This window comes from Lepus europaeus, chromosome 13 (genome assembly GCF_033115175.1).
Source record: "Lepus europaeus isolate LE1 chromosome 13, mLepTim1.pri, whole genome shotgun sequence".
NCBI classification, from domain to species: Eukaryota; Metazoa; Chordata; class Mammalia; order Lagomorpha; family Leporidae; genus Lepus; species Lepus europaeus.
Genome location: NC_084839.1, coordinates 22,815,178 through 22,838,556, shown reverse-complemented (window position 1 = coordinate 22,838,556; position 23,379 = coordinate 22,815,178). Strand labels below are relative to the sequence as shown.

Sequence of the window (23,379 nt, the reverse complement as noted above, 5' to 3'; positions counted from 1 at the left end):
CCCCAACTCTCAGTGAAGAGACCAATTTGCCTTCTGTATTTGCTCTCTCTGGGCCCGATCAATTGGACAGAGCCTGCTCACATTGAGGGCAAATCTTTGGCACCTAGTCCACTCAAAATCACATGCTAATTGTCTCTGGAAACATCCTTGCAGATGAACCTGAAATAATGCTTTACTAGGTTTCCAGGTAGTCCTTCATCCAGTCAAGGTGAGACCTCAGATTAACTGTCCCAGGGTGGTGTCTTGTCCTTATGGGGTGTGTCTCTGAGCTGGTACCTCTGAGTGCTTTCGATGGTCATTGCTTTGCTCAGACTGGCAGCTTCTCAATAGTGTACGACGGCAGTCGACCACTTAACAAGCATTCAGTTAATTAGTATCGTGATTGCTATGTGAAGAATCACACACTTTTTGAATACTCAACTCCTGGGAGCAGAGGATCCCATAGCCATGTGTCTGCTGCCTTAGCTCTTTTGTTGTCAAATGGGCTCTTTGTTTTGTTGCAATCTTACAGGGGGTCCCATGTCGGTGAATCAAACACTCAGTGGGAATGCGGCTCACGCCCACTTAGTCATTCTGTTTGTTTGCTTAGTGCCTTTTCTGTGGTGGATGCTTTCTGGTAAGCACCAGTGTGACAGCTTCACACTTCTGTCCATAGGATCTCTTCACATACCTCTACCCCAGCGGTATCTTCTCTGATCTCAATCTCTTTATGTCCAGGTCCCGGACCACTTGGCCAAGCTTTTCTCCACTGACCATGAATCTATTTATAGTTTGACCTTGGACCATTTCTATTCCCACATACAATAGATAATTCAGTACACTGCCTGAAGCTCTGCCCGCACTGTTAGCTTTAAAGCCCCCCACCCCCATGGGACCATAATGAACCTGAGGTTCCCTTTCACCTTGTCCCTACCTACCAAGTCGACTCATCTGTGAACCAGGCTTGGCTTTTCTTCTCCTCTGTCAAATAGTCAAGGCTTCCAGGTAGCCACAACGGGAACTAAAGAAGATGTGTCAGTGCATCAGTGTTAAACATACCATTCTTTTCCTTAGGTGGCAATTGAGATCCTGCTGGTTCCATTTCTGGTAGTCCTCTGTCATCCTCCAGCATCCACTTTTGTGGAGGTGGGGTTAGTGAACTTAATGGACAGGTGTGAGGACCAACACCCTGAATCATTGACATCCCCTGTGCTGGGATCTTGGGTTGGCTTATGATCTTGACCGCCTAGGGGGGAATGAAGGCAGAGGCTGATTCAGAGCCTCTACTTGGCCTTCCCTATGTTGAGGGCCTGACATGTGCCCCCCCCCCCCCCCTTAATAGGCTTGTGATGGCATGCAGGAAGTTAGCTGGGCAGTACTTTCAGGATCAACACGTGGTTGGGGAGGAGAGGAATCCAGTCAAGGAAGAAGAACTTGAGCTTTGATGCAGCACCAACAACAGCCCTGATCATCCCCACTGAGACTTCTGAAGCTGGGATGGCTCACTGCTGTTGGCCTGGGGTGGGACAAAAGGGCCACGGCTTTGTAGTCACCACGTCAGATAGTCATCTGGACACGTGTTGCTCCAGAGCAGGACCTTGGATAAGGTGGATTTCTTTTTTTTCTTTTTCTTTCTTTTTTTTTGACAGGCAGAGTGGATGGTGAGAGAGAGAGACAGAGAGAAAGGTCTTCCTTTTTGCCGTTGGTTCACCCTCCAATGGCTGCTGCAGCCGGTGCATCTCGCTGATCCGAAGCCAGGAGCCAGGTGCTTCTCCTGGTCTCCCTTGCGGGTGCAGGGCCCAAGCACTTGGGCCATCCTCCACTGCACTCCCGGGCCACAGCAGAGAGCTGGCCTGGAAGAGGGGCAACCGGGATAGAATCCAGCGCCCCAACCGGGACTAGAACCCGGTGTGCCGGCACCGCAAGGCGGAGGATTAGCCTGTTAAGCCACGGCGCCGGCTAAGGTGGATTTCTTTAGCAGTACTTCCAGAAGCTACGGTGCTAAGTCCTTCAGGCCTGAAGTGCATTCTGGGTGGCACCTCAGAACTTCTACTACATACACACACACATGCACATGTACATGTGTGCATGTGTATGTACGTGGGAGCCCCCCATGCATCAGTCCAGGTAAAGACAAAGAGAAGAGAAACCAATTCTGGCTAATTTGAATAGGAAATTTTATTCTCCCTCTTTAATCCAGAACAACCATATAATGCATATGATTCTACACCTTGCCCTTCTACACCTTGCCATTGCACTTTAATAATATTTTTAGGTCTTTCCTCGAATGAGTAGCAATGTGGATACAAGGATATTCATCTCAATATTGTTTAAAACAGTATTGACATGTTAACTATAGAAACTGTTAGCTATAGGAGATTAGCTAAAATCATTGTACACAATCCAAACAGTTGGATGATGTAGCTATTTAAAATTATGTGAAATTTGAGAGTATCAATTTTCCCAAACTTGGCAAAAAATTGACAGCTACCTAGAGGAGGCAAGCAGATGGAGGTTAAAAATATCACATTCATAATGATAAAGTTGTTGAAGATAAAACAGCTTGGGTGCTAGGACCCAGTGGGCTTGCTGGCACTTCCTGTCCCCAACTTCCTCAAGTCTAGACCTGATGAGATCACGTCTGAGTGCAAGCCTGGCTCTGCAGAGGAGACGTGCTTAGCACGGTGGAGCTGTTCACGCTCAGCCCAGATATCAGCCTGAGTAGAGACTTTCGTAGCTTCTCCCCTCCTCTATCACGTTCCCCTCACACCTTTACAGTTTTCTTCTGAGAACACTCCAATGAATTACTTGCATAAAGAGTAAAGTCGCAGTCCATGTCTCCCCAGACATAAAACAAAAATCTATGGAATGTTTAGAATTTTGTAATGTTAAAAAAGTTATTTGTATTTTGAAAAGGAAAACCTCACATGAACTCTAGGATAAAACATGCCCATTGCTTGTGGCTGGATATTTGCAGCCTGACCTTGATTTCATTTTCTAAGGTGTGCAAAGGCATCATTTGTCAAAGCAGGTCATTCACTTTACCAGGAAAGAGTCAGGCATCTATTTATCTTTTTAAAATGTTTATGTATTTATTTGAAAGAGGGAGGGAGGGAGGGAGGGAGGGAGAGAGAGAGAGGGGGGGGAAGTCATCCACCTGCTGGTTCACTTCCCCAAATGCCTGCAACATTTAGTGCTAGGCCAGGCCCTGGACCGCCACCCAGAGCTCTCACGGGAGTGGCACTTGAGACATCATGTGCTGGCTCTCAGGAGGCACATCAGCAGGGAGCTGGACCCGAAGTGGGGTATCCAGGACTTGAACCAGGCACCCTGATGGGGGATGTGGGTGTCCCAAACACAGGGACTCAACTACCGTGCCAAATGCCCAGCCGAGATTTCTATTTCTTAATGTAGAGAAAGTATTGTTATGCTGGGAAGGCCAGAGAAGTGGGCAGGAGTTGTAGAAATGGAGACAGTGAGGATAGATTACACTTTTAAGATATTTATGGGCAGGGAAGAGAGGAAAAAATAATTTGGTAGAGTAGTGTGATAGAGACTTATTTAACCTGGAAGGATTCTGAGTATGCTTGTAGAAGGGAGGGGGGGTCAGAAGTAGAAAATAATGAACTAAACAAGAATGGTTCATGGAGCAACACTGGACAGAAGGTGAGGAAGGGTGGAGTCCTGTATGCAGCATGATGTACCCTTAAGAAGACATTAGCCGTGGTGAGGAGGGGGAAGTTTCAGATTGGCCAATACATTTGTGGGCAAATTTGGGGCTGAGGGAAGGCAAGACTGCAACTGGTAGCCTCTAATTTTTATACAATGTTGAAGAAATACTATTAGCTAAATGAAGAGGCAGACATTGAGGCGGGGATCCTCAGGGGAGGGGCAAATGCTGATAGAAGCCATCACGGGGCTAATCCTCCGCCTTGCAGCGCCGGCACACCAGGTTCTAGTCCCGGTTGGGGCGCCAGACTGTATCCCGGTTGCCCCTCTTCCAGGCCAGCTCTCTGCTATGGCCCGGGAAGGCAGTGGAGGATGGCCCAAGTGCTTGGGCCCTGCACCCGCAAGGGAGACCAGGAGAAGCACCTGGCTCCTGGCTTCGGATCAGTGAGATGCGCCGTCCGCAGCGGCCACTGGAGGGTGAACCAACGGCAAAGGAAGACCTTCCTCTCTGTCTCTCTCTCACTATCCACTCTGCCTGTCAAATAAAAAAAAAAAAAAAAAAAGCCATCACGGATAAGTGAGAGGATGAGTAGATTGAATACAGAGATTGTACAGCTAAGACATTTTTCAAGCTATGCAAGCGTTACAGGGGATATCTTTGTAGGGGGGTGAGTAGGGTACTAAGTAGATAGTCTGGCATCCTACCAACAGTGAGCTCCAGTAGAGTGAACATTTAAGGAAGTCCAGAACTAAGGTGGTCACTTCTGAGCGAGACGGGAGAAGGCTCAAGACTGAATTAATAGTCACTCGGAGAACCGTACCATGCCCTCTTGGGAATTACTTAATAAACCATGTAGGTTTGCGGAAAGTTAAACAGAAACTACAGTGCCCTAATCCACACGGCTCCGCTATCGCTCTCAGCCATCTTTCCTCCCGAACCAGCCCAAGCCTCAGTCCTGTTTCAGAACACAGTTGAGTTTGGAGGAAGGGGGTTTCGGGATCAGCAGGGGGGACTACCCATCCTTCACTCGCCAACAGAGCCCCAGATAACGCGACGGGAGATGCCACGCTGGGTCCCTCGGGAGGCACTGACGGACAACAGAAATAATGGCTTCTGACTGCAGCCCCCGCTGAATCACTCGGCAAATATTGACCAGGTGCCTGGACTCCCGGGCACCGTGCCAGGGGCTGAGCTCACAGCGATAAGAGACGCCACTTCTGTCCTTGACGAGAGGATTCACAGCCACAGTGTGAGTGCAGGGGCAGGTGGAGACGCAAGGGCTCTGAGCCGGCGACCTCTGGCTTCCACACGTCCCAGGCTCCCGAGCTTGGCCAACCTGGCCCTGTGCAGCGTCCTTCCCCGGACGGCGCTAACAAGCAGATGAGTACCGTCGCAAGCCCTCACTAAGATAACTTTCGTAAACACGAGCATAAGTGAGAACACACGAGTCTCAGTGGAAGCGACAGTTGGCACGGTCACCCCCTCCGACTCCGACCCCGACCCAAGAGATCCCAGTCTTTGGAGCCACCGCTGCGCCCGGCGCGCAGCTCGATAAGCCTTCCCGGAAGGATCAAGTTCCGCTTCCGCAGGCCGGTCTCTGCCGTCCGCTTTCCCTCACGCGCATGCTCCTGCGGAGGGGCGGAGACCGGAAGGGCGGGGGCGTGGCCGGGCGCCGCGGACCGCCGAGTCGCTCGCTGTGCGGCCGGGCGCGGGAGGCGGGGGCGCGCGCGCGCTCGTCCGCGCGGCTGGCTGCGTACAGTAGTGACGGCCGCGCGGGAGTGGTCACATGACCGTAGCGGCTGCCTGTACAGTAAGAACCCAATATGGCAGCGGCGGTCGCAGTAGCAACGGCAGCAGGAGGACCGGCCGCCCCATAGACCCCCCCGCGCACCACCCCCGCCGCTTCCTCTGCTCGGGCGCTCCTCCGGCCTGACTTCCCCTTTCTCCCACCTTTCCCGGCACCGCGGGAAAAGCAGCGCAGGGCAGAGCAGGCAGGGAGGGCGGCCGGAGCCCGGACACGGGAGCCTCCCAGTCAGTTCAAGACCCGACATGAGGGAAAAGGGCCGTAGGAAGAAGGGCAGGACCTGGGCGGAGGCCGCCAAGACGGTAAGGGGGAGGGAGCGAAGGGAAGGCCGGGAGGGTTCCGTTGCCCTGCCGCCCGCCAGCCGCAGGGGAGGGGAGGTCAGCCGCCCGGCGACCCGGCTGAGGGGGCGCACAGCCGCGCGGAGAGGGCGGCGGTTAGCGTCGGGGCTGCGATCCCTGCGGGAATGGAGGCGCCCGGCGGAAGGAGGTCGCGGCGGGGCCGTGGCTTCTCCCAGCGTGTGCCACGAGCCCCCTCGGTGCCTGGAGGCTGCCTCCCGGGGTCACGTCGCCATCGCCCCCGCTCCGTGGGGGAGCCCCCGGCGCGGCTCGGGACGGGCTTGTTGTGCTCGCGCCGTGAGCGGGCTCTCGTCCCTTGTGCGGCCGGAGAGCCCCCGCCGGCCGCGGCCGGGAGGCTGGCTGGTGCGTGCGCCCAGCCCGGGAGAGAAGCGGGGCCAGCCCGGCTGCTGCAGCCCGGCGGAGTCGGGCCGCCGCGGCAGACGAGCGGCCGCCCCCGGGCGCCCTGCGCCGCTGGCCCTCGCAGCCGGCGCGGGCTCACGAGGCTTTTGTTTTTGTTTGCTGTTGGAGCTGAAAGTGCAGGAGGTGTTTAGAAACGAAGTAACAGGTGGGACTTGTAGGATTTTTTTTTTTTTTTCTGTTTCCGTAGAGACCTACTCCGAACAGGGCAGCAATGCATGGCGGGACGTGTAGTTTGCCCGGCCTCCGCTGGTCCGCAGCCCGGGGCCGGGGGCCGGGCCGGGGGGCCGCGGGTGGGCGCGGTAGCTCTCCCCTCGCCCTGATCGTGCAGTAGCTGAGTTGTAGAGGTGGGCTCAGGACAGTGGCGGCTCGTGGGAACTTTGGGCTGTGTTTTTCAGACGGGAACGGTGCAGGCGCGAGTGTCTGTAGGCATGGAGCCTCACAGGCGAGAGCGGAGCGACAGGGTTGGCCCGCGGGGAAGCGAGAGTGGGTCCCCGCGTGCACGCCGTGGATAATGTCGGTGATGGCTGGGACAGCGTGGGCAGCTCTTGTAATGAACCTTGTGTGGGTTTTTTTTTTTTTTTTGAATGAGGTTTTTCTAAATACAAAAAAAAAAAGATTCACTTTGGGAACGTTTGGAAGATTATAGCAAATTGCTGTATAAAAAAGAAAATTAAAAAAAATCATGTATTTCACCCCTCGGCTATGTCATTAGCGTTTTGTTATGTTGCTGTCTAGTCTCTCTGGTTTCCCCCGCATTTTATTAAGCCTCGTGCATTTGTTTCGTAAACCGGGCACATTTGTTTTGTAAACTTTATGCATTAGGGGGTTGGTGAGGCTTCATCCTGCCTTTCTGGTTTAGGTGGAAATGTGGAAAGTAAAAAAATAGTAGCGCTTTTAATTTACTGAGAATTTTCACCTACAGTACATCTCTGTAAAACTAGGATAAAATGCTAGAAATTACTTTGTTGATGATGCTGGGAAGGTTGCTCCTCTACAGATACTTTCTTCCTGATTAATAACAGAAGCATGGTTAATTTTAATTTTAGGTAAGCAGACCTCAACCCGAATTATGTTAATTAATTTTATGTTGCTAGGACCTACAGAGTAGCTGTTGAATTGTGAGCTCCTTGGATAAGACAGTCTGATCATTGGGAGATAGTGACAAATAGCAAGAATTAGTCTACATTTAATCTGTGTAGATTTCCCTATAGCAAATTATTATATTTGCTCATTTTGTTCTCTAAGTAGTTGTAAGGAAAATTGTATTTAAAATCTGGAAAGACTAATTTGATCAATAGAGTTCTGGATGAGGTCCAGAGGGGAGCAGTCTGTTACTTGCTTGGTATTTTTATTTGATTCTAGGGAATATATAAAGCCTTAGTGTAAGGAAGAAGGAATTTTAGAAAGACTGGTAACACGAAAGCTTCTTTTTCTAGTAGCCAAAATCTAGAAATTACCCTACTGTTTTCTTGTTGCTTTATTATCTGTAAAGTTTAGATTAAACTAAATATCAGTGTTCAAAAGGTTGCTGTAGGAGAAAAAGAAGTAAAAGTGGAAGGACTAGAAAAAGGTAAATCTCTAATATGTTAAACGGCCAATTTCAAAATTTGAACACTGGAAATTAGTGATTTATCAAATGAAAGTAACTTTGATCTAAATTAAAAAGTAGTGCAGTTACTTGAAGATCAAGGGGACTAAGAGAAATGGTTGTAAGACTTTAACTTTTTTTATTTTTTTTTAAGATTTATTTATTTGAAAGGCAGAGTGACACAGAAGAGAGTAAGAGCCAGAGAGATCTTCCATCCATAGGTTCATTCCTCAAATGGCTGCCACACCTGGGGCTGGTCCAGGCTGAAACCAGGAGCCCAGAGTTCCATCCAGGTCTCCCACATGGGTTATAGGAATTCAAGCACTTGGCCCATCATTTGCTGCTTCCCCAGGCTTATTAGAGAGCTGGAACAGAAGTGATGTAGCCGGGACTTGAACCAGCACTCCAGTTTGGGATGCTGTTTCTGTGTCATGACTCTGGTCTTATGGTCTTAGCTTAATTTTTTTTTTTTTTTTTTTTTTTTTGGACAGGCAGAGTTAGAGAGAGAGACAGAGAGAAAGGTCTTCTTTCCGTTGGTTCACCCCCAAATGGCTGCTACGGCCGGCGCAGATCTGAAGCCAGGAGCCAGGTGCTTCCTCCTGGTATCCCACGCGGGTGCAGGGCCCAAGCACTTGGGCCATCCTGCACTGCACTCCTGGGCCACAGCAGAGAGCTGGACTGGAAGAGGAGCAACCAGGATAGAATCCGGTGCCCCAACTGGGGCTAGAACCCGGGGTGCTGGCGCTGCAAGCGGAGAATTAGCCAAGTGAGCCATGGCACCGGCCTGGACTTAGCTTAATTAAATTTATTTTTTAGGCTGGAAGGTATCAAATGATTTCAGAACAGAGATTCAGCAAAGAAAGAAGAAAAATATTCTTTTAATTTTATTTTTAAAAAATTTACTTATTTAGGCCGGCGCCGTGGCTTAACAGGCTAATCCTCCGCCTTGTGGCGCCGGCACACCGGGTTCTAGTCCCAGTTGGGGCACCGGATTCTATGCCGGTTGCCCCTCTTCCAGGCCAGCTCTCTGCTATGGCCCGGGAAGGCAGTGGAGGATGGCCCAAGTGCTTGGGCCCTGCACCTGCATGGGAGACCAGGAGAAGCACCTGGCTCCTGGCTTCGGATCAGCGCGATGAGCCAGCCGCGGCGGCCATTGGAGGGTGAACCAATGGCAAACAAAGGAAGACCTTTCTGTCTCTCTCTCTCACTATCCACTCTGCCTGTCAAAAAACAAAAACAAAAACAAAAAAACAATCAAAAAATTTACTTATTTATGTGGAAGGTGTTACAGAGGGAGAGAGAGAGATATCTTCCATCTGCTGGTTCACTCCCCAGATGGCCACAACAGCCAGGCTGGACTAGGCAAAAGCCAGGAGCATTGAGCTCCATCAGGTCTCCTTCATGGATAGCAGGGACACAGTACTTGGGCCATCTGCTGCTGCTTCCGCAGGGAGTTAGATCAGAAGCAGAGCAGCCTGGGACTTACTAATCCTTAGTTTCCTTTTTTTTTGACAGGCAGAGTGGACAGTGAGAGAGAGACAGAGAGAAAGGTCTTCCTTTGCCGTTGGTTCACCCTCCAATGGCCGCTGCGGTCGGCGCATCTCGCTGATCCGAAGCCAGGAGCCAGGTGCTTCTCCTGGTCTCCCATGGAGTGCAGGGCCCAAGCACTTGGGCCATCCTCCACTGCACTCCCGGGCCACAGCAGAGAGCTGGCCTGGAAGAGGGACAACCGGGATAGAATCCAGCGCCCCGACCGGGACTAGAACCTGGTGGGCCGGTGCCGCAGGCGGAGGATTAGCCTGTTGAGCCGCGGCGCCTGCCCTTAGTTTCCTTTTAACTTTTTCCTTTTTACCTCCACAACTAGGGAGGTGTGAAAAAGGAAAAGTGTCCTCTTTTTTAAAATTATGTTTATTTATTTGAAAGGCAGAGTTACAGAGAGAGAGATGGAGAGACACAGAGAGAACTTCCATCTTCTGGTTCACTTTCCAAATGGCCACAATGATGGAGCTCGGTGATCTGAAGCCAGGAGCTAGGAGCTTCCTTCCGGTTTCCCACACAGGTACAGGGGCCCAAGCATCTGGGCCACCCTCTGCTGGGTTCCCAGGCACACCAGCAGGGAGCTGGGCAGGAAGTGGAGCAGCAAGGACTGGTGCCCATATGGGATGCTGGCATTGCAGATGGCAGCTTAACCAGCTACACCACAGTGCTGGCTCCAGAAAAGTGTCCTACAAGGATGCGGTGTGGGGAGGGAGGAGAGAAAGAGTTGTGAGAAAGTGTACTTGTGTTGCAGTAGGTGGAAGAAGCAGAGAGGCAGACCTTAGAGGTTGTATATTAGAGGTACCTTTTGAGGGTAAAATGGTCAAAATATGAAAAGTGAAAGGCTTAGTCTGAGTAGCATTGTCTGTAGATTGTAGCATTGTGTGTAGATCCATTGGAATATTAAATATGATTTGTACATTGAAGAAGAGGGTTTTTTAAAATTTTTTTTTTTTTTTTGACAGGCAGAGTGGACAGTGAGAGAGACAGAGAAAGGTCTTCCTTTGCCGTTGGTTCACCCTCCAATGGCCGCCGTGGCCAGCGTGCCGTGGCCAGCGCACCGCACTGATCCGAAGGCAGGAGCCAAGTGCTTCTCCTGGTCTCCCATGCTGGTGCAGGGCCCAAGCACTTGGGCCATCCTCCACTGCCTTCCCGGGCCACTGCCTGCCCGGACTGGAAGAGGGGCAACTGGGACAGAATCCAGCGCCCCGACCGGGACTAGAACCCGGTGTGCCGGTGCCGCAGGCAGAGGATTAGCCTATTGAGCCACGGCGCCAGCCAAAGAAGAGGCTTTTTTTAAAGATTTACTTATTTATTTGAAAATCAGAGTTACAGAGAGGAAGGAAAAGACAGATCGATCCTCCATCTTCTGGTTCACTCCGTAAATGGCTGTAACCGCCAGGTTTGGGCCAGGCCTAACCCAGGAGCTAGGAGCTTCTTCCTGGTCTTCCTCGTGGGCACCGGGCTCAAGCACTTGGCTCATATGCTGCTTTCTCAGGTGCATTTAGCAGAGAGCTGGATCAGAAGTGGAGCAGTCTAGACTCCAACGGCACCCATATGGGATGGTGGCATTGCAGATGGCAACTCAAAACCATTGTGCCACAGACCTGGCCCCAGTAAATTTTGTGTGTGTGTGTGTGTGTGTACTTTTTTTTTTTTTTTTTTTTTGGACAGGCAGAGTGGACAGTAGAGGGAGACAGAGAGAAAGGTCTTCCTTTTTGCCGTTGGTTCACCCTCCATTGGCCGCCATGGTAGGCGCGCTGTGGCCGGCGCACCACGCTGTTCCGATGGCAGGAGCCAGGTGTTTCTCCTGGTCTCCCATGGGGTGCAGGGCCCAAGCACTTGGGCCATCCTCCACTGCACTCCCTAGCCACAGCAGAGAGCTGGCCTGGAAGAGGGGCAACCGGGACAGGATCGGTGCCCCGACCGGGACTAGAACCTGGTGTGCCGGCGCCGCAAGGCGGAGGATTAGCCTAGTGAGCCGCGGCGCCGGCTTATGTGTGTACAGTTTTATAACTTGAGTCGACAGTTCTCATCTGTGTTGACTGTAGACTTTTGAAAGTGACAGCAGGTACATAGGTAACCAAGATACAGAGCTTGTTTGGCAGATCTTCATCCTCATTACATTTTCTGGGCAGTCTCACGTGGGTATGGTATGGATGTGGTATGGCCCGGACTGCTTTGTTGAGCCTGGTATCAATGCACACATCTGGAGTTCTCATGTCCTTATGGCAAACTTCCAGATCTCTGTGAGTGCCTGAGGAGCATGCTTCCTGAAGCCCATGCCATGAACACGCATGTGAGTGTTGGTACATTTCTGGTCACCACCTCATTGATAGAAGAGCAGCCCCTCTTCTCCATCCTTCCTTGTGGGAGCTGTCCTGCAGGGCCCAAGTTGAATAACTTTTTCTTTAAGAACAAGGGTAGGCCTGTTATACCTCGTTAAGTATATATTAACTGGTCCAGAGTCCTTTTAGGTCTATGTTTGCATTATATTTATAACCTCCAGCTTGAAAAAACCTTCAACAAAACTGTTGTTTTATAGTACAAACTAGAAAGTATAACTGGTCGAAATTTTCTTGGCTTGTAGAACACATGAAAATTAGAGCAGGAAACCACTGTAAGGGACACGGGGTAAAAATTGAGAAACTGCTCAGCTGCATACTTTTTTTTTTTTCCCGAAGATTTATTTATTTATTTGAAAGGCAATGTTACGGAGAGGGAGAGAGAGATCGAGATCTTTCATCTGCTGGTCCACTCCCCAAATGGCTGCAGTGGCTGGAGCTGGGCTGGTCTGAAGCCAGGAGCCATGAGCTTCTTCTGAGTCTCTCACATGGGTGTAGGAGCCCAAATACTTGGGCTATCTTCTGCTGCTTTCCCAGGCACATTAGCAGAGAGCTAGATTGGAAGTGGAGCAGCTGGGACTCAAACCGGCACCCATATGGGATGATGGCATCCCAGGCAGCAACTTTACCTGCCAAGCCAGCAGGCCCCTCAGATGCATAATTTTGGAAACAATAGCTGCGTGTTTACATTTGTGGAACTACTTGCTACCAGTTTGTCTGTGCTGGACTTGATGTAACTCTGAGTGATTGTCCTTCTTGCCATATTATTAAAGTTCCCCTGCATTTTGCCTTTTGCATTTTGTATTATCATTAACTTCATGATTATTTCTGTCCTGTTTTTATGTTCCTGACTTGAAAGTCCATAAGCCTCTTGGCTTGTTGAAGGGGAAGAAAATCAAAATCTCTTTTGGATACTTCCATAAAGGCTGTGCTGCTGGCAGGTGCATCTGTTATAGAATTCTAGAGTTCTGACGGGAGCTGAGAAGATAACCTCAGCTTTGCAGAAGTCCTTGATGCTTCCTCTCCTTAGATCCGTCTGCTCTGATAAGGTGGTAGTTTTATTGTCAGTGAAAGAATATTATTTTTATACTACAAAAGCCGTCTGGAAGGAGGCTAGCATGTTAGGAATCTGATCAGTGCAAAGGTTTGATAAAACCCATGGTGTGGATTAAGCTGCCGCCTGCAGTGCCTGCATCCCAGATGAGCACCAGTTTGAGTCCCGACTGCTCCACTTCCGATCCAGCTTTCTGCCGATACGCCTGGGAAAGCTGCGAGGATGGCTCAAGTGCTTGGGCCCCTGCACTCACGTAGGAGACTCAGATGAAGCTCCTGGCTCCTGGCTTCAGCCCGCGCAGCCCCAGCTGTTGCTGCTGTTTAGGGAGTGAACCAGAAAACGGAAGATTCTCCTTCTCTGTGGCTCTGCCTTTCAAATAATAAAATAAAAATCGTTAAAAAAAAAAAAAAATCTGTCATCTTCGTCCTTTTTACAAGAACACTCTGAAAGCCCTCTGGTTCTATGTTCTTTTCTTTTTTTAAAAAATGTTTATTACTTATTTAGCTGGAAGCAGAGTGACAGGCAGAAAATAAGAAAGAGAAAGGTATCTCGAGGTACCCCTCCCCAACAGCAGGATTGGGTTAAATTGAAGTCAGGAGCCAGGAACTCCATCTAGGTTGGTCTCCCACATGGGTAGCAGGGGCCCAAGCACTTGGGTCATCATCCACTACCTCCCAGGATGCATTAGTAGGAAGTTGAATCAGAAGCAGAGTAGCTGGGACTTGAACCGGCACTGATGCTGGGCATCCCCAGCAGCGGCTTAACATACTGTACCACTATGCTTGCTTGCCTTGTTGTTCTTTCTTTCTTTATTTTTTTAATTTAAGATTTTATTTATTTGGAAGGCGGAGTTTACAGAGAGGCAGAGAGAGAGAGTGAGAGCGAGAGAGATCTTCTACCTGCTGGTTCACTTCCCAAATGGTCGCAGTGACCAGAGCTTGGCTGATCCTAAGCCAGGAGCCGGGAGCTTCTTCTGGGTCTCCAACATGGGTGCAGGGGCCCAAGGACCTGGGCCATCTTCTGCTGCTTTCCCAGGCCATAGCAGAGAGCTGAATTGAAAGTGGAGCAGCTGGGTCTTGAACCTGTGCCCATATGGATTCTGGCACTGCAAGTGGCGGCTTTACCAGCTATGCCACAGTGCTGGCCCCTGCCTTGTTCTGTATTCTTTCATTTGGCATCTCTTCGAGGGTACTCTCGGTTTATAGTATTGTACAGTTCAGTGGTTTTTTTTTTGTTTGTTTGTTTGTTTATTTAAGATTTATTTATTTGAAAGGCAGAGTGACAATAGGGACAGAAAATCTTCCATCTGCAGGTTCACTCAGGAGCTAGGAACTCCATCTTGGTCTTCCACTGCTTTCCATCTTCCATCTTCCACTGCTTTCCCAGGCCATAACAGAGAGCTGGATTGGAAATGGAGCAGCTGGGACTAGAACTGGCACCCCTATAAGATGCTGGCACTGAGGACAGCAGCTTTACCTGCTGTGCCACAGCGCTGGCCCCTCCTTACAAGTCTTTAAAACTCCATGCCAATTTATATTCTTCCAAAAATTTGAAAGTTGCTACTTTTTTCCCTTTTCTCTAATCCAAGGGATATATCAGTTTTTAAAATTTTTTTATTTTTTAAGGTTTAATTTATTTATATGAAAGAGTTACTGAGAGAGGTAGAGACAGGTCTTTGATCTGCTGCTTTACTTCCAAATTGGCCGCAATGGCCGGAGCTGAGCTGATCCGAATCCAGAAGCTAGGAGCTTCTTCCAGGTCTCCCACGTGGGTGCAGGGGCTCAAGGACTTGGATCATCTTCCACTGCTTTCCCAGACACATTAGTAGGGAGCTGGATTGGAAATGGAGCAGCTGGGACACGAAGTGGCACCCATTAGGGATGCTGGCACTGCAGGCTGGGGCTTTAACCTGCTGCTCTACAGTGCCAGCCACTGTCTTTCTGTCTTTTTTTTTTTTTTTTTTTTTAAGATTTGTTTTTAATTATTTGAAAGGCATAGCAACAGAGAAGGAGAAACAAGAGTTAAGAGAGGGATCTTACATCTGCTGGTTCATTTCCCAAATGGCCCAACAGCCAGGGCTGGGCCAGACTGAAGCTAGGAGTCAGGAACTCCATCCTGGTGTCCCACATTAGAGGCGGGAGCCCAGGGCCCTGTGCTGCTGCCTTCCCTGGGCACATTTTCAGGAAGTTGGGTCAGAAGCAGACCAGCCGGGACTCTGACCAGCACACTGATGTGGGACAGCAGCATCGCAAGCAGTGGTTTAGCTTGCTGAGCCGCAGGGATATGTGAAGTCTTGCTGTTCACTGTTATAGCAGCAAAGCAGTTTGGGGGTTGTTTTACTCAGTTGAACTTGATGAAAATGTTCTGTGTTGGTGCTCTCCAGTGTGGAAATCACTAGTCACATGTATGTGGCCATTTGTATGCTTAAAATGTGGCTAGAGTGACTAAGGAATTGCATTTTAAATTTCATTTAATTTTAACTACTTTAAATAGTCATATTTGGCTAGTGACTGCTGTTAGTATAGATGTCAAGTAATTTCCTATGTATATTGACTGTAGTTTTTTCAGTAAACTTGCATGTTAAAATTTTTTTACCTTTTTCTCTTGCTTTTTTTTCTCATACTAATTTCTGAGAGTGCTTGATAGATCTTGAAAACTGGCCCTTTGTCTTATGTGTTGAAGATCTGTTTCCCAGTTTTTTCTTTTGATTTTACTTAGGGAGTTTTTTTTTTTTTTTTTTTTGTATTTTGTTGCCCATTTTTAATGTTAATGTAAACAAAATTGTCTTATTTTTTCTGATATTTGGGTCCTACTAAGAAAAGTTTCCCAGCTCAAAGATTTTAAGTGAAGTACTTTTAAATAATGATGGTCCTGAAGACATATCTTTCCTAAATAAAATATATATATTTTATTTTGGACAAGTAGGGGAAAATTCTGTTTATATACCTGTAATACTTTGTGCTGCTTAAAGAGTTTCTTTTAAAATGTTGTCTGCAGGCCAGCGCCGCGGCTCACTAGGCTAATCCTCTGCCTTGCGGCGCCGGCACACCGGGTTCTAGTCCCGGTCAGGGCACCGATCCTGTCCCGGTTGCCCCTCTTCCAGGCCAGCTCTCTGCTGTGGCCAGGGAGTGCAGTGGAGGATGGCCCAAGTGCTTGGGCCCTGCACCCCATGGGAGACCAGGAGAAGCACCTGGCTCCTGCCATCGGATCAGTGCGGTGCGCTGGCCGCAGCGTGCCTACTGCAGCGGCCATTGGAGGGTGATCCAACGGCAAAAGGAAGACCTTTCTCTCTGTCTCTCTCTCTCACTGTCCACTCTGCCTGTAAAAAATAAAAAATAAATAAAAACAAAACAAAACAAAAAAATGTTGTCTGCAGAGCTTAACTCAGTTTCTTTTCTGTGTGTGTGTTTTTTTTTTTTAGAAGATTTATTTATTTGAAAGGCAGAGTTACAGAGATACAGAGGCATAGAGAGAGAGAGAGAGAGAGAGAGAGAGAGAGAACACGAGAGAGGACTTCCATCCGCTAGTTCACACCCCAGATGGCTACAACAGCCAGAGCTGTGCTGATCTGAAGCCAGGAGCCAGGAACTTCCCTCTGGGTCTCCTATGAGGATGCAGGGACCCAGGGCTTGGGTCATCTTCCACTGCTTTCCCAGGCACATTAGCAGAGAGCTGGATTGGCAGTGGAACAGCCAGGACTTGAACTGGAGCCCATGTGGGATGCTGGCACTGCAGGTGGGCTTTATCTGCTAAGCCACAGCACCAGCCCTTTAATTCAGTTTCTTGCACAGGAATGTTGAGTCTTTTTCTTTTAGCTAGTCGACTATTGTTGGGTTTTGTTTGAAGTCTGATTGAATATCTTTTTTTGTGAAAGAAAATTATTTCATGACACATTAGGGTATTTGCCTACAAAGACTCTTTGGAGTTACATTTAGACACTGGGGAATGTCTGTGACAACTCTTACTTTTGACCTTACTTAACAGGACTAAAATTGGTAAGTGGTAAATGCACATGTACTTGGTCCTGAGTATCAGAGGGCATTGTAAAGCTTACTAATTAAAGTATCCTCTAAGTTGATCCATCTTTAGGCAAAAAAATATGTTGTGAAAGACCTTTGCTTTGCCAGTTCTTTCGGTGCACACTTTAGCAGTTGACACTACATTTAGGATGGACTTCATTGGAGTTCACAGCTTGTGATGGCCCCACATCATCTTGAATCTTTAACTCACTGATGTTTGAATTATTCAGTAGTTGGTTTAGCCATATTCAGTTTCAAATAAAGTGTTCAATTTAGTGACTCTAAATAGTAGCACAACATTTTCAGTATACTGCCATTCTTTAAACTAGTTTTCCTATCTGATTTGAGGTTTTGACAGATTTATGATTGTACCCATGAAACATATTAAATTGTTATGCAGGGTTTTCTCTTTTATGTATATTTTGTATGTTTATATAAAAATGTAAAAGGATGGTTTACAGATAAAGATAATGGAAAAATAATTTTCATATGTATCACTAATAGCCCACAAAAGACATAATGGGGAAAAAGTGGGTTTTTTAAATGGCATTTGGGAATAACCATGACAATAAATATGTGGACCTTGTTTAAGAAAATTACATAATTATTAGCTGGTGGTTAAGTACAAGGACTTTGAATTATACCAATCTGGGTTTGATCTTGACTTCACCATTTGTTGTGTCAACTTAGGCAAGTTATTTAAACCAGTGCTCAAACATTAATGTGCATAAGAGTCATGTAGAAATCTTGTCATAAAAATTTTTAAAAAATTGAAAATTTATTTGAAAGTCAGAGAGAGGGAGAGCTGCTGTCTGCTGGTTCATTACCCAAATGCCTGCAGCTGATGGGGCTGGGCCAGGCCAAAGCCAGGAGCTTAGAACTCAATCTAGATCTCCCACATGGGTGTCAAGGACCCAAGACCTTCCCCTCTGCTCTCCGTGTGCACATTAGCAGGAAGCTGGAATTGGAAGCAGAGCTGGGACTTGAATCTAGGCACCCAGATATGGGATGTGGCATCTCGACAGCATCTTTTTTTTTTTTTTTTAAGACTTATTTATTTATTTGAAAGAGTTACAGAGAGGCAGAGGCAGAGGCAGGGAGAGATAGAGAGAGAGAGGTCTTCCATCCACTGGTTCACTCCCCAGATGACCTCAACTGAGGCTGGAGCTGCATGGATCCGAAGCCAGGAGCCAGGAGCTTCTTCTGGGTCTCCCTCGCAGGTGCAGGGGCCCAAGGACTTGGGCCATCTTCTACTGCTTTCCCAGGCCATAGACTGCTGGATCGGGACTCGAACCAGCACCTGTATGGGATGCTGACACTGCAGGCAGCGGCTTTACCCACTGTGCCACAGTGTTGGCCCCTCAAGCAGCATCTTAACTGCTGTGCCAAGTGCCCGCCCCTGTAATGCAGATTTTGACTGAATAGATGTGTGATGTGGCTGGAGATTCTGCAAGTTTCCAGGTAATGCTGGTGCTCTACTCCAAGGACCATATTTGGAGTTGAAAGGCTTTATACTATCTAAGCTTTTTTAGTTTCCTCACTGTAAAATGGAGATTATAATGAAATCTACTACTTGGGATGTTAAGTGATGAGTTGAAAATATATGAAAAATGCTTCATACAATGCTTGGTATATTATGAGCACTGTTTGTTAATATTGCTGAAAACTTAATAAATGTGGATCGTGTTATGTTTCTGAATGGGAAAACTAAATATTGTAAAGATGTTTGTAAGTAAGTGCTGAAGTTTGAGAGTTGTAAGGAAAAACCTCTGGGGCCAGCGCTGTGGTGCTGGCATCCCATGTGGACGCCGGGTCTAGTCCCAGCTGCTCCTTTTCCAATCCAGCTCTCTACTATGGCCTGGGAAAGTAGTAGAAGATGACTCAAGCGCTTGGGCCCCTGCACCTGCGTGGGAGACCCAGAAGAAGCTCCTGGCTTCAGATTGACCCGGATCTGGCTGTTGTGGTCATTTGGGGGAGTGAACCAGCAGGTGGAAGACCTTTCTCTCTGTCTCTCCTCACTGTCTGTAACTCTACCTCTCAAATAAATAAATAAAAATCTTTAAAAAAAAGAAAAGAAAAACCTTAGGGGCATCTCATTGGCTTTTGTTTCCCTGCATCAATGTAGAATCAATCACACAGAGACCTAAAATAGCTATAAACAAGTTTGCGGAATCACCAAAAGATCCATCTAGTGTGTTACAGCACAATTGCAGACATCTCCACACCAAATCTGCCTGGATTTGTACGGATTTCTTCAACTCCTCCTCCCCCCGTTTTAGTAGTGATGTTCAAGTGTAAGTCCACCTGTGCTTTATTTATTTAAAATAATGGATTTTTGTTAATGAGTAATAACAACATACTGCTTTCAGCTGCTTTTGAACTTAAGAGTGTCAACTGCAAATTCACTTTATTCTCATCCATTTCTGTTTATTGACTGCTTACTCTGTATCACGTTGGAGAGCCTCTGGGAAGCAACATATTGTCTTTGTTGTCCTGGAGTTCACTGTGTCACAGAAGGCCGACCAAGGAGTTACTGCTGATATTTATGAAGCTACATTTTAAGAAATATATCAAGCATGTGTGTATAGTTTGGTAGGAAGAACTCTAAGATTCTGTGAGATCCCCATTCCTCTGAGTGGGTGGGCCCTGTGAGTGGCGGGATATAACTGCAGCAGAGATACAGGGATTTTGTTGGGATAATTACACTTGACTTTCATCAGAGGGAGTGAGCCTGACCTATTCAGATGAGCTCTTAAAAACAGAGTTTAGAGGTCAGAGAGAAGAGAAATTTGAAGCAAGAGGAAGTGCTTCTGCTGGCCATGTTGTAACCGCCTGTGGAGACAGGCACGGGGCAAGGAATGGCAGGCAGCCCCTGATTGCTGAGAGATTCCTGGCTAAAAGCCAGCAAGGAAACAGATCCGGAGTCTACAGCCAAAAAGGACTGAAATCTGTCAAGAACTGGTGAGCCAGGAAGAGACCTCACACTTAGGATGAGGTCACAGCCTCAGCTGATGTTTTGACTTCAGTCTGGTGAGATCCTGAGCAAAGGAGCCAGCTCATCTGCCCAGAATCCTGACACGAGCTGTGAGATAAATAGGTGTTGTTGAACCTCTGTTTGATAGTAAGACTTGTAATCACAAATAAAATAAATTTGTGTTATTGAAGCTGCATAATAGCAAACTACTAGTCATACAAAAGTTTGGGAGGGTTGGGGAGCAGAGTTGGTCTCAGAGAAGGTTTGACCTGGGTATTCAAGGATGATGGATAAAACCCTTACAGGTGAATAATAGGTAAGGGCATTTCAGGCAAAGGGAAGAGTTGAAAAAAAGGAAGACTGAAAAATGCTGGGTATGTTTGACTCATGGTTAATTTACCCTTGAGTATTGTGAAATGTAGAGGCAGATAAACCCAGACAAGTTAGATTGGGGCCAGAATGTGGAGGCTGGTAGAAGTTGGGCTGACAGTTACTTTTGTTCTGGGAGTGGCAGAGAATTTTTATGCAGAAGGTAGCATTGTGTCTGTGTTGAGCAGACTGGCTCATTTGTGAGATTTTCTGTAGAGGGCTGGAAAGCCTGGTGTGAGGGACTATAAATTTATTTTCTTATCCTCTAGATTTTTCTCATTTCATATCTGTTTTAATTACTCTTTAATCCGTGTAAATTTTCTGATGGAATCCTCACAGATTCTATCAGTCTTCTCTTGAAATTGTCTTTCTTTCTTTTTAAAAATTATTTTATTTAGGCCGGCGCCATGGCTTAACAGGCTAATCCTCCACCTTGCGGCGCCGGCACACCGGGTTCTAGTCCCGGTCGGGTCGCCGGATTCTGTCCCAGTTGCCCCTCTTCCAGGCCAGCTCTCTGCTGTGGTCCGGGAGTGCAGTGGAGGATGGCCCAAGTCCTTGGGCCCTGCACCCCATGGGAGAGGAGAAGCACCTGGCTTCGGATCAGCGCGGTGAGCCAGCCGCGGCGGCCATTGGAGGGTGCACCAACGGTAAAGGAAGACCTTTCTCTCTGTCTCTCTGTCTCTCACTGTCCACTCTGCCTGTCAAAAAAAACAAAAAAACAAAACTATGCATAAGTTTCAGAATTTGTTTTGCCCCAAAAATAATTTGCTAATTCAATTTTCTGTGAACTTTTTGAAATATCCTCGTAGAAGAGCCTCTGGAATGCTCTTCAACACAACATTCTATCATTTTTTTTTTTTTTTAAAGAATTTATTTATTTGAGAGGTAAAGACAATGAGAGGGAGAAACAGAGAGAGAGGTCTTCCATCTGCTGATTCGCTCCCTAATTGGCTGCAATGGCTGGAGCTTCGCTGATCCGAAGCCAGGGAGCCAGGAGCTTCCTCTGGGTCTCCCACATGGGTGCAGGGGCCCAAGCACTTGGGCCATCTTCTACTGCTTTCCCAGGCCGTAGCAGAGAGCCAGATCAGAAGAGGAGCAGCCGGGACTTGAGCCAGCACACACATGGGATGCCGGCATTGCAGGCAGTGGCTCTACCTGCTACGCCACAGCACTGGCCCTATGATATCTTTTGTGAAAACAGGATTCCATGTTGATATATTCATTGCTGAAAAATATTAAGGACATTTTTGCTGGAGATAGCTGTTACTGGTTTCTATTATAAAAGCCACACCTTAAGAACAGGTGAAGTCTTTTATTCTCAGTTCTGTTTTCTAGCAGACAAGAGGTAATAGATGACAAAGGTTTAATGAAAAGACTAGCTTTTCTGGTGGACCTCCCAGGAGTTTGTAGCTTAACTTGAAACATTCTGAAAGTTGTCTGAAAATGTTTAGATTTTATGCTCTCATGATAATCTTGTGACTTGCCTTGTGATTTTTGTTGTTTGTTTTAATGGAGTAGGCAGATTTAATAGTGAAATGATGCATTTGTACCAAGGCAAGGTCACAGCTGTCATCATGTGCGTTAATGGAATGAGGGTTTCACCATAGTTGGAACAGAAGCTGTGGGCATTGTTGTGTACACAGGCACATCTGAGAAGTCTGTGTGTATTAGCAGTCAGGACCGTGCTGATGAAGTTATCAGTCAGTAACATGACTCTTATTTAAAAGGAAAATTCATTGTTTTATATTTTTTTAAATAAATGTTTTATTTTTGTGCTTTTATAAGAAAAATAAGCATAAAGGATTTATAGGTTTTTTTTTTTTTACTGTCATGTGTATATATGTTTGTGTCATAATTTAAAGTTAACATGGAGATGGAGTGAGCCCTGAGATTTTTTTTCTTTTAAATATTCAAGTTTGAGGCTAATCCTCCACCTTGCGGCGCCGGCACACCGGGTTCTAGTCCCGGTTGGGGCACCGGATTCTGTCCCAGTTGCCCCTCTTCCAGGCCAGCTCTCTGCTATGGCCCGGGAAGGCAGTGGAGGATGGCCCAAGTCCTTGGGCCCTGCACCCGCATGGGAGACCAGGAGAAGCACCTGGCTCCTGGCTTCGGATCAGCACGATGCGCTGGCCGCAGCGGCCATTGGAGGGTGAACCAACGGCAAAAAGGAAGACCTTTCTCTCCTTTCTCTCTGTCTCTCTCTCTCTCTCACTATCCACTCTGCCTGTCAAAAAAAAAAAAAAAAAATTCAAGTTTGATCTATACTACTTTAACTGATGTTTTCTCTGGTTTAACAAGAGATTACCATGTGTTCAAACTGAATCTTTTCAAAACTTTTTTTTGTATTTCATTTTTCTTTCTTTTACCAGAACATAAAAATTTAGAATCATACTTTGTGATTTTTTTTTTTAAAGATTTATTTATTTATTTGAAAGAGTTAGAGGGAGAGGTACAGAGAGAGAGAAATCTTCCGTCTTCTGGTAAATTCCCTGAATGGCCCCAATGGGGCTGGGCCAGGCCAGAGCCAGGAGGTGTAACTGTCTGGGTCTCCTATGTGGGTAGAAGGGGCCTAAGGACTTGGGCTACCTATTGCTTTCCTGAGTGTACTAGCAGGGAGCTGGATTGGAAGCAGGACAGCCAGAACTTGAACTGGGACACTGGCATCTCAGGCAGCAGCTTAACCTGCTGTGCCACAGTGCTGGCCCCATCCTTTGCGTTTTTAAGGTCACCTGCCTCTGAAAACCTCTTTTTTTTTTTTTTTTTTTAAGATTTTATTTATTCATTTGAAAGTAGTTATAGACAGAGAGAGGGAGAAACAGAGAGAGAGGTCTTCTATCTGCTGGTATATACTTTCCAAATGGTTGCAACGGCTGGAACTGGACCAATCCGAAGCCAGGAGCCAGGAGCTTCTTCTGGGTCTCCCATGTGGGTGCAGGGGCCCAAGGACTTGGGCCATCTTCCACTGCTTTCCCAGGCCATAGCAGAGAGCTGGATTGGAAGAGGAGCAGCTGGGACATGAACCGACAGCCATATGGGATGCTGGTGCCACGGGCGGAGGCTTAGCCCATCATGCCATGGCACTGGCCCCCATGGGTTTTTAAAATCCATTTCTTTTGTATTTTCATTTTGCCTGCTTAGTTACTGTGGTTTACACAACTATATTTCACTGCCTGTGTATTAAAGCCCCCTCCAGTCCATCTGTTCTCCCTAGGGTTGTTAGAATCATGTTTTTAAAATGTGAATCTCATTGTAATGTTTCTTTTCTTTTCTATTTTTTTTTTAAGAT

At 47.4% G+C, this 23,379-nt stretch overlaps 1 protein-coding gene across 3 annotated transcripts in view; it reads left to right on the top strand.

Annotated features, from left to right (window-relative positions):
• The first annotated feature begins 5,451 nt into the window (after positions 1-5,451).
• The window catches only part of ASXL2 (ASXL transcriptional regulator 2), a 170,396-nt gene continuing 152,468 nt past the window's right edge, over positions 5,452-23,379 (top strand). For 2 of the 3 annotated variants that reach the window (XM_062209101.1, XM_062209098.1), the window contains exon 1: positions 5,452-5,755. Coding sequence is in view for 1 of the 3 variants with exons in the window: in XM_062209098.1 (XP_062065082.1) it covers positions 5,699-5,755 (57 nt within the window). In the remaining 2 variants the exon portion in view is untranslated. Of the gene's footprint in view, positions 5,756-9,723; positions 9,856-23,379 lie in introns of all 3 variants that reach the window. The other variant, XM_062209100.1, reaches the window with a different exon arrangement.